General features: G+C 31.5%; 1 protein-coding gene across 2 annotated transcripts; it reads right to left on the bottom strand.

The window, feature by feature from the left end:
* Window positions 1–443: 443 nt before the first annotated feature.
* LOC124355264 (60S ribosomal protein L13) lies at window positions 444–11099 on the bottom strand. 2 transcript variants are annotated; one of them, XM_046806315.1, is made up of 5 exons: window positions 11011–11099; window positions 8477–8727; window positions 7913–8092; window positions 7117–7248; window positions 444–595 (listed from the first exon to the last, which is right to left on the bottom strand). In XM_046806315.1, exons 2-5 carry the CDS (start codon window positions 8720–8722, stop codon window positions 476–478), a joined length of 678 nt encoding a protein of 225 aa, XP_046662271.1. In that variant the 5' UTR covers window positions 8723–8727; window positions 11011–11099; the 3' UTR covers window positions 444–475. The 2 variants fall into 2 exon arrangements, with proteins under 2 accessions (XP_046662271.1, XP_046662270.1); XM_046806314.1 differs by having other exon boundaries at window positions 11070–11094.
* Window positions 11100–11517: the final 418 nt, after the last annotated feature.

Below are 11517 nucleotides of genomic sequence, written 5' to 3'. Positions count from 1 at the left end.
GTCTCCTATATAGACAGTTATTATTGAGTAGCAACTACTTCATTTTAATTAAATTAATATTTTTGGCTGACATATTATTAAATTAATATTTTTGGCTGACATATTATTAAATTAATATTTTTGGCTGACATATTATTACATTAATATTTTTGGTTGACATATTAGGATTAGATATAAATTAACATAAAGATATCGGTTGAAAGTATTAACTTAATCAAGATTAAGTACTTACTACTCAACAATGACCAGTGGTAGTCCGAAGTTGATATCTGAAGAAATTTTTAAAAAGTAGGGGGAGGGAATTATTGGAATGTTCTCATACACACTATATCTTATAGTAAAAGCTGTAATATGAGTTTGTAAAGCAACTAAGAAAAAATCCTAACACAAGTTAGTTTGTTAATAAAAGGGAACTCAATGGATTAACACTTAAATAAACAGAGTAAAAACGAAAAAAAACATTTTATTCTCAAACTTATTTCTTCGCTTTCTTCTCTTTCTTTTCTTTCGCCGCCTTTGTTACATCTTCAGGATTTTCTGCTGCTTCCTTTGCCCTCTTTGCTCTGATGCCAACTAGACGCTGGTCAGCTCGAGCCTGGAAAATTAACAAGTTAGTGAGACAACTATTCGTAGCTGGGCTTTCACCATTCGAGTAGGCCTAATAATAATCATTCTTAACCCTTATAACGTCACAGACGCCGTATGGCGCATAGGCAAACTATCTCCAAACGGCAAAGACGCGGTACGGCGCATCGACACAAAACTGCGTCTATAGCAAATTTAAGTTCCTTTTAAATCCGATCAATGTCACTAACGGTATGCGTCAACCATGTGTGTGGGTTATTGACCTATGTCAAGCGTCAAAATATAGCTGTCGCGGTACATTGTTTGAAACAATAGACGCGGTGTCTAGACACTCTCCCCGTCACACGGCACAGACGCCGTACAGCGCGCGCTTTTGTTTGCAGTTTGGCTTCAGGTAGTACGTGTCTAACCATCGCTGAGTCGGTTTCCTTCGTCGTGTTTTCTGTTTATATGGTTTTTGTTTATTTGTTAAAAGTATTGATATCTTAGTTTTAGTATTCATTTAGCGTTTTTAGTGTCATTTTAGTGTTTAGTGTCACCTATTTAGTGTTCAGGTACTTTGGGATTATACCGGACCACACCAGTATGAAGAACACAAAAATATAAATTTATAGCTAAACAAACATGATAGAACGATAAAACAACTCTTTAATTACAAAATTACAAGCATTTCCAGGCATTATGATCGGTATTGTTGTCGCTGTTATCTTATCTTTCTCGAGAATCCCGATTACGACAGGCCACGCGGCATCACATGATTTGCGCGGTACATAATTGCCTTTCCATTACAATTCAACTTATATTTCTGATCAGATCCTCTAGAATTTGATATTTTACTGATAGGTACTATCTCGAGGGATGTTTTTCTTTCGTTGACATCAGCGAGAAGGCATGGCACTCGCATTTTGGGTGGCGGAGTATGATCAAGAATAAAAACAAGTTTTGAGTGTTTTTTCAATAAAGAGTTTAGTTTTAGTTTGATCATGTTTGTTTTTATTGAATTTTTGTGTTTGGAGAAATGTAGAGGTAAAACACGGAAGTACAACAAAGCGACGCACCAGCTGAACGGGCGGCGAGACTCTGCAATCACGTTATCTACTAGACCGCTCGACTTTGACCTCTGTCTGAGGATGGGGAGGGGTTTGCGATAAGACAATTCCTGTTTTATATTGACGAAATATTGTTCTACGCTAATCTAGTAATCAGTAGAAGCAAAATGTCAAATAACGATTCATGTCTGGGTGTGGTCGGTATAATTCCAAAGTACCGTGTTCATTATTAGTGATAATTAACATGTCTCGTAACATTGACGATCCTGAGTACAGTGACTTTATAATTTAAAAATTTTTACTTTTTTATACTTACTATATAATTAAAGAAAGTAAAAATAAAAATGAACTTTACACATTTAATTTTTTTTTTTTTAATATTGTGCCGTTTGCTGGAAGCCGTGAAAAGATATACTGACGTTATAAGGGTTAAAACTGATGAAAGCATTTTGTATATGATAACATCATACACACACAACCAGGATAAGACAAATCTAATCAAAACAGATTAAAACTGTAGGAACAAAATAGTATTGTCGTGGTCAAATACCACAAAATTTAACAATTCCAAATTGGTACAATAAACTTCATTTACATTAATTTATTTTCTTTATTCAAAACCATTAACAAAATAAATAAAGTTAAAACACAGGTTTTACTCTCTTGTCGTTCTTTACTCTTATCGTCGATACCGGTTGCATTTATTTATGAACATAATATTGTTTGTTTTTATTGTAGAATTTTTATTATACATAAATTTTATTTAGAATTTCATTGTCTTTATTATGGTATTACCGTAAAAAGTTTAAATAACAAAATTGACTTCAATCATTTTATTTTTTTAAGTGGAAATTTTTTAGGAAAAAAATTTAAATTTCTATTCTAACAATCCATAAAAATTCAATTTATAGCTTTTTTGAAATCATGCTTTATCTATATGCTTGTAATTTGAAGTATAATGTTACCGTTGGTTAAGTCGCCTTGAACGTTTTTGTATAATTAAAAAATGTTATAATATATGACATTTGTCCACATTTTCATGGCCTTTCGAATAAAGGAAAAAATCTTTAAAAATACTTTTACGCTCGAATTATATTCAAACTTTCTATAAAAATTGTTATAAAAACTGAATTTTGTTGTATTCTTATAAAGCAAATTTTGTTTGTTATTTTATGTTTCATATTCTTCATTTAATTAGAAAAAACAAAATTACAATAATTTACTGGACAATTATTTTATAACAGTTTTTCAGAAAATATTGCAAAAAAAGAAACAAAAAAAATCAGACTTTATGCATATGACTTGGGAAAATTCCAGCAGCACTCAAAAGGTAAAAATTACAACATTTAAGTTCTTAAGATTATTAAAATACATTTCAAATACTCTTTGGTGGTATTTTCATATTAACCTGTTGAGTTCTGATGGCTATAACCGTCACAGCCTACTTATAGTCTACTTGAATGAGAAAATTATCACTACTGGACTTCCAAAAGTAAAGAGCAATGTATTCCATTTTAGAAACACGCATACAAGAGAAATTGGCATAAGAAAATGACTGGACATTTGTTGGCAAAGCTCTTATTATACAGGGTGAGTCAGAAATATTTAAGACGTGATTGTAGATCTAAAATTAAGAAAAAAATGTTATATAAAGGTAGGTCCGGAAATGCTCCATTAGTGAGTAATGGCTGGTAAAAGATTCTGCTTTGTTTTCAGTTCACCTGGTGAAATTAAGTGATTCTAAAATGTTTTATTCTTACTTTTTAACTCAAATAGGTGGATTTATAAGGGAAATCACCTTAAAAATCAAATAAAACCACTCTAGAGGTTGTAGTGTGAACAGTTTTTGAGAAAAAGTGTGAAATTAGCCAAAAATCTAATAACAAAAATACAGTCTTATGTTTGATGTCCAATAACATTGTTAAATGACCACTAAACAAATTGTTTTTCCTGATACAGATTGTAGAGAATTTAATTCTGGAAACAACCATAATAAGCAAAGTTAACTAAATGTGTAAAAAATTTATGAAATTGACTCCTCACAAATTGCACTACACAGCAAACTTTTGCTGTTTTATAATAAGGAAGAGTATCTGATTGATAACGGCTGGTAATAATTAATCATTTAAACAACAGCTGTTTAAACATTTTTAAATAATAAATAATCAGCTGGGCATTTATTATTAGATGACATATGTCACCTTATTGTTGAACAAAATAACAAACTGTAAAGATACTGTGTGTTTGTGTTAAGTATTTTTACCAATTATTTTCATCCATTTTATTAGTGATTTTGTGTTGTGTGTTTCATTTATTACAAATGGAAGGTAATATTCATGTGTATTCAAACCCTGAATTAGCAGACATGCATTTAACCCTAGAACTGTTAATCGACATAATTATGTCGGTTAATGCCGCTTTTGTGGTGTTAACCGTCAAAATTTTGTCGACCAAACATTCCCTCGTATAATTACTTTTTATAATATACTCCGGTAACGTATCGATATAATTCATGCACCATTGGATTCGGGAAGAAAAATGCTAAGGAACAGATGAGTTTTATTCCTCTTTGTATTATGGTTATAACGTAGCAAGCTTGTTATTTTGAACGTAAAAGAAAACGCGACGCCGTTTGTTGTGACCGCCATATTGCCGCTGCCGTTCTGTATCACTTTCGTGCCGAGCTGTGGATATTTGTAAGTTTTAATAGTTTTACGCGTGTTTTAGTGTCGTATTTAATGTGTATTGTGTTGTTTGATGTCGTAGTCGTGTAAACATATATATTTTAGAATAAATCAATTTCTATTTACTGAAATATGTTTGAGAAATTACCGGCTTTGTGTAGGCTATGGCAAAATGACTTGGCTAAAATTCATTTCACATAGTTTGTTATTGTTTTAACTTACTAAACGTTATTTATAGCACTCTTTTAGCTCTGAAGTAACTATTTATTTTTGGTAAATAGATAGTTTTCACAATAATATATATATATTGCCTGTAATTTCTTTGGTTATATATAATAACTGTTTGGGTTATTCTATATTTTTTCAATATCTTTAGTTATATTTATAGTTTTCTAACTACATAATATTTCCTATTACTTATAAACCATAAATTTATAAATTTTGATATAGTACAAGCTTTAGAAACTATTTTATATTTTGCTGAATGAAAATTTTTCGCAAAATTTTTGAATAATGGCAAAATTTAACTTTTTTACTTTTCAAAAAATAATTTATGGTAATTATTTCATTACTACTGTATATTCTATTTTATTCTAAGTAATAAAATATGAAAAATAACATGTATTCATAGATAATGTATTAGCAAAACTTGTTTTACCAAAGTCTTACGTGTACACCCGATTTTCAGAATTTATACGCATCGCTGCTTTTTGTTCTATAGCTTTATGATGCTTTCATAAATGTGTATAATGTTTATGTTTTTCTGAAACTAGATAAAATTTGACACAGAATGGCTATCTCACTTATAAATATTTCTCACTATAACTTCATTTGCTAAGTATGGTCCCCCCCAAATTTGAGAAATATTTTTCGTAAATTTTATATTTGATTAAAAAAAGTGTTTATTAGAAAATTTTTGATGGTTAATTTTACAATATAGTGCAATTCTACGTTTAATTCTGAACACAAAAATATATACTCTTATTTATATTGCTTTTATTTTATATTTTTAATAATTTTTTTAAAAAAACCTTGCGCGAAGCTCCAAAACAGCCCGACACTACAGGATGAAATGACCGCCAGTTCTAGGGTTAATGTATGGTTTGGGACGCTGCAATAGTACTGTAGCAAGACGTCTGTATCAAGAGAACTTTCCTAACCATTGAATTTATGGAAAGAAGAACAATAAATGGAGCTAATTATTGCGATATTCAGACTAAACTTCGATGTGCAAAACAAAATAAGCGACGTGGCCTATTGAAATCGTGAGTTCTCTTGTTGCACGACACCAGACCCCACTCTGCCTTTCAAAGCCAAATCGCTCCCATCAGATCATTTGGTTGGGAACGAATAGTCCAACCGCTATACAGCCCGGACTAAGCGCATAGCGACTTTCACTTGTTTCCTAAAGGAGTTTCTCTATGTTAAGCACTTTAACACTGATGACGAGGTGAAAGAAGCAGTTAAGATTAGTTATTCTCACAGGCGGCAGACTTCTACGAAATCAGCACTCAAAATCTCATAAGACAGTTATACAGACATTTAACCCTTTGAGGTCTCAATAAAAATTGCTTAGACTGTCCTCAGGTCGTATTTAATTTCTGTTAATTTACAGTTCTTTGACAATACACAAATGCAATTTTTAAATCCCTTTTTCTGCAACTTTTTTATTTTTTTCTCTTTATATATCAATGTAAATAACCTAAAAAGAATATTTACATTATTTTATAGTATTTGTTTATAACTTTAAGTAACATTTAAAAAAATATAAAAAAGAAGTAAAAAATATAAAAACATAATTTTTATTTTTTTATACATATGTAATAAACCAAAATTACATGAATACAGGTGAAAAGGCACTAGGATCTCATTAGATACATGTTATTCATTATATTATATATAATACATTATATATATATTATAATTTTGCCTTGTTCCAGCCCTAGGCCTACTTTGGGTAACATGTCTAGCTCTTCCTCTTAGTCTACTAGTTTGTAGCCTAGGCCTACCTCTATTATTTGCATCTCCTTGTCCTACTACTATCACATTATCCACGAATTTATCAAATTCTTCCCCATCATTACCTAAAGTTTCCAATCCAAACACATCACTTTCGTCGTCTAGGTTACCGTCATTTACCACAATGTTTTCAGAAGAATTTTCACTATGATTCAACTCACAATCACTATCACGGTCTTCTTCAATAATCTGTTTTTCATTTTGGATACTAATTTCACTGAAAATACTATCACAATCATCTAATTCATCTAATATTTCGTCATCGTCAGTAAAACTTTTACTTGGACCAGCCATATTTGTAAACACGGCGCAAGTGCAGACGTCAGTTGTATTGGTCTTCTATTTTCACTTCCAATGCTTCCTATATTGTGAATAAAGATCGACATAGCATTCACGTAACCAAAATAGAAGTCAAAAGTACTGAATAACTCAAATACCGAACAGCAATAGGTTAGAAATGGCCAAACAAGCAGTGACATTATCCGGTCGACCTATTGTCGACATGCGAGCGTTCAGCGAAACTGCCGCGGTCGACCTATAGTCGACGACCCGATCGCAAAGGGTTAACCGAAATAAATATTGAAAAATAAAGAAAGATATCAGGAACCAAATAAACATGTTTTTAATCATGTAAAAACAGGTAATAAAATCATGGTTTAAAAATGTATTATTAGTTTACAAAAAAAATACAGGCTTCTTCTTAATAAGGTTAGGAAGTATAATTAACCTATTAAAAAGTGGAAGCCGTATACAGAAATGATACGAGTAAGCAAACTTACCTTTCTCAGAGCAGTATACGCAGAGAACTTCTTCTCCTCTTCTGTGACGACTCGGGCCTTCGGCCGCACTTGGGTCTGCTTGATTGGCATCACCACAGTCTTCAGTTGAGTTGCCAGCTTACGTTCTTCCTCCTATAAGTATGCACAAACAAAATATCTTACATGGTGAATCTCACTCTAAGACACATTGTTTGAAAAAAGTTCAAAATTAAACAAATATTTATGTCATATAGAGCAATTTAGGTAAATCTTTACAACCTGAGTGTGCTTTATGGATGGTTTAACAAATTTATAAAGCAGTTCATCAAACTGTCTCATTACTTGCACATGTAAATAATAGATGAGCAATTTCAATGACAAAGTGATCATTATCAGATGTACCGAAACAAAAATGGACCAGATACACAATATTGTTGTAAGTTAAATAAAACACAAACAAAATTTCAAGCTGATTTAAAAAAAATGCTTTTTAAAACTACATCTAAGTATTTTTTTCTTTTTCATTTGTAAATAAGATTGTGTTGTGACCTATTAATATATAGATCCAGAACTATAGATATTTTTAAACGTCTTAGCATAGCTGATTTTCTAACAAACTACAAAGGTGAGAATTGTCAAATTGTCCACATTAATACTGACATTTTTCTCCCCTTAAGTTCAAACTTTCAGTGTTCAAACAAAATTATTAAATATTGTTGAAGTCTTTAAGGTTTTTATAATTTTTAAAACTTAAAAAAAAATTACATTTCAAAATCTATCTTTCATAAATTATGTTTCTGGTAAACTTAAAACTTACAGTGGCTTCTCCCTTCTTTAGCTTCTTACTCTTCTCGTGGACTGGGAAAATGATCAGCTTAGCCTTATACTCCTTGAGTCGCTGAACATTCTGTTGCACTGACTCGTGAGACTTGTTGCGTCTGCGAGGATCTACAGCGATTCCAATGGACATTGCAAATCTCTTGTTCAGACCTGCTTGCTGAAATATAACATTATCTTAACACACATTCAGTAATAAAAGTATCAAGAACTGATTTAACTTTAACCCACAAGATAACAGCTGAAATTGTTAAACTATAATTTTAAAACAGAACTCTAAAACCAAACCAAAAATAATTAGTACGTCTAGCAAAATGAACAAAAGATGAGACACAGCTTAGGTAGAAGCTTGTGTACAAGGTCTAATAAAGTTGTAAACTTCACTCTAGTTATTGTTCTTAATTTACTTAACTTTCTATACACAATATAAACTCTTAGAAAAAACATGACAAATACAAAGATTTCAAGTGAATCAAAAGTAGTTATTATCCCTCAAAATATTTTCAGACTTTACAATATGATATGTAACTGTTTAAAGTTTTACCTTCAGTTCGTCCAAGGTGAATCCACGCCCAGCTCGGACTTTAGTATGGTACCTAATTGTCGGACACCGCACAATTGGCCTAAGCGGACCACGTGCAGGGCGTGGTGCGATAGCTTTGGCCTTCTTGATACGATTTTGGCGCCTTCTGAACTTTCTTGCTGGCTGATTGAACCAGGTCTTTACGTAACGTTGCCAATCCTTATGGAAATGGCCATTTGGGATCATATTATTCCTCTTGGGCGCCATTTTGTCTGAAAAAACAAAATTATTTCAAAAAATCTGTAATTGTATTTAAACTCTTTTAATCTAGCTAAGAATAATTGTCAGTATAAATTCAAAAGTCAGCAAAATATTGTCATCAGAAGATTATAGATTACTGAGTAATAATGAGCAATAGTCTGCATTTCTGAAATCCTTTTCACTAAAACTTATAGGCTTATAGGCATACATACCTAATGGTGAACAATTTAAAATTGGATATCTGCGTGTTTTAAACTAAAAGTTATAGCATGTCTTTATCAGAAATGTTTATTCTTGTTTTAGAGTAGGACTACTTGTTAATTTTGTCACTTTGCCCAAATAAGCAATTTTACATAACATGGGTTATATAAAAATGTTCCTACTCTAGACAAAATGCAGTAAAAGCAGGGTATTTCTAAAGAACCATTGTCAGGAAATTGTATTTTAAACAACATCCCATATTTATATTTCACTGTAATTTACAACAATAGCCTACTAAATATTCATGGGAAACTTGAAATTTTCAAATTTTAGTACTTTGGAATTATCCGGACAGCACTATTTTTAGAAGTTTTCTTAAGTACCTAAATAAACTACATTATTAGGATGAACCAATTTTTTTTTCTAACTATGAAAATTAAATGTCAATATGATACTATTTTTGTAATTGCCTCCTAAAAGGAAGTGGGGAGGAGGCCACTCTACTATTTGTTATTACACGATATAAGTAGGTTTATATTAGGTTATCATAAATACACATGATCTGAACTAGAATTTGGGTACCATCTCGAGGGATGTTTCTCTTCATTTTCACCAGAAGTACGGAGTGGGGCCAAAGCCCACACTGATGGCCAGGAGCATTTCCTATCGGAATATTTCCTGACCTCAAATTACGTCTTAGATCATCCAACTTTTGCCTAAACAGTTGTTTGAACTGATCAAAAATGATCAGAAAAGACTTTATTTGAATTTTTTTTCTGCCTCCAAAAAGGAAGAGATGTTAATGAGAAGGAGGCCACCCTAACCATATCTACTATTTGTTATTAGGTAGTATAAGTAGGTAAATAGGAGGGTAGTTTTTTCAACCTCCTATCTCAGGCCATGACGACCTAATGCTATCCTTCTTCCATAATATATTGAAAGATACTCAATGAGTCGTACTTCCTATCACCAAATCGCCTGCAAACAGGCCTAGACGAGTGACCCTTCAAGTAGGCCTGGACGACCTGTCACTATAAAATAAAAAATTGTTGTTCTTTTACTTTTTGTTTTCATTGATTGTCATAATGACTTGTAAATATAAAATTAGGTTAAATAAAACTTGTTCTTTTTAGTACTGTAAATTATTTTGGTTCCCGATAAGGAAAACTCATCCAAATATAACGGCCTCCCGATAATACCAAAGTACCCAAAGAAAACATATTTTCACAGATCAAAGAGTGAGGAAACAACATAAAACTCGTATTTATCGATAGTTTGGAACCTATTGAATGCAGTTACCTATCTGGTGTTTTGGCCAAAACAACCCTGTACCACATAAAATATTGAAATGTGAAACGTCAAAATTAGTGATCCCCAATAATAAAATCCATCCCAAAAGTACTGGCCTCCAGATAATACTAAAGTACCATTAAATGTAGCTTTTTCTATCTACATGTATAAACCTACATCTAGCCCTTTCACATGATTAATAGTAGATAGGGACAGAGGATTGCTATATATTAGTTTAATTTATCTTTCTAACACCTGTAATTGTCTCAAATGTAATTAGGAACGTGAACTTAATAATGAACTTCAATAGTAAAAAAAATATTGAAGTTGGTACAGTATTGATTGCAAATAATTATCTATGAAATAGTTAAATTTGTTTAAAATCATTTTAAGCTGTAATAAAGTGAGTTTTATCTTAATTTAGTATGGACCTAGTCCTATTTTTATCTCATTAGTGAAGGATCTTACATATGTATATCTGAAGGATCTCATCATAGGCCTAGCCTAATTGATGAAGCATGTTATGTGTAGTGATTATTTTCAAACTAAAAAAGTTAACATATTTAGCCTATACCAAAACTAAATAAAGATACATTCAAAACCATAGAATCACTCACATGCCTGTTTAATTCAATTATGTCTAACTGTGGGTCGAATAAGAAATTGTGGATCAAGACAACCATAACCTAGTAGAACCTAATCATAAAATATTAAATATGTTGTTTTGTATTAAAATGTAAAGATTCATCCTTCAGTGTTTTGTTAACATATTTATAAATATAAAATTAGATTAAATTTCTTACCTAATCTACGATTGAAATAGATAAATTCACTACAATGAGCTACAACGCTCGATACTTACAAGGATGGAAAACCGGAAAGAAGAATAACTATACTGTGGCAATGGCAACCCGCTGATCCAAAGGCAAAGAAAATGAGTAACCAACAAACAAGAAATACGATTATTGGTAATCTTTACAAGAAGTATAATAACAAATTATATATCAAAACAGGTTTAGATGTGTTTTATTTCTTATTCATTGACGTCAAAAACTACTGAATATCAATCAGAACTCGTTCCATCCAGGAAAAAACATCCAAACTTAAATTCTAAAACTAACGCATAACTGATAAAACTTTAATAAATTCATTTTGACTGAAGATTGAAGTCGTAGATGTGAAGAATAATCATAGACCCATCACCATTCAGCCAGTACTTGGGAAAGTTTTCGAAAGCATAGTACTACATCAGTTATCTTTCTCAGATAAAATTAAACAGCAAAAGGTTTAATTATGCAAACTTGACAGTT

This window comes from Homalodisca vitripennis, chromosome 2 (genome assembly GCF_021130785.1).
Source record: "Homalodisca vitripennis isolate AUS2020 chromosome 2, UT_GWSS_2.1, whole genome shotgun sequence".
Classification (NCBI taxonomy): Eukaryota; Metazoa; Arthropoda; class Insecta; order Hemiptera; family Cicadellidae; genus Homalodisca; species Homalodisca vitripennis.
Note: the sequence above shows the minus strand (reverse complement) of the source record. Positions and strands in the feature narration are given on the sequence as shown.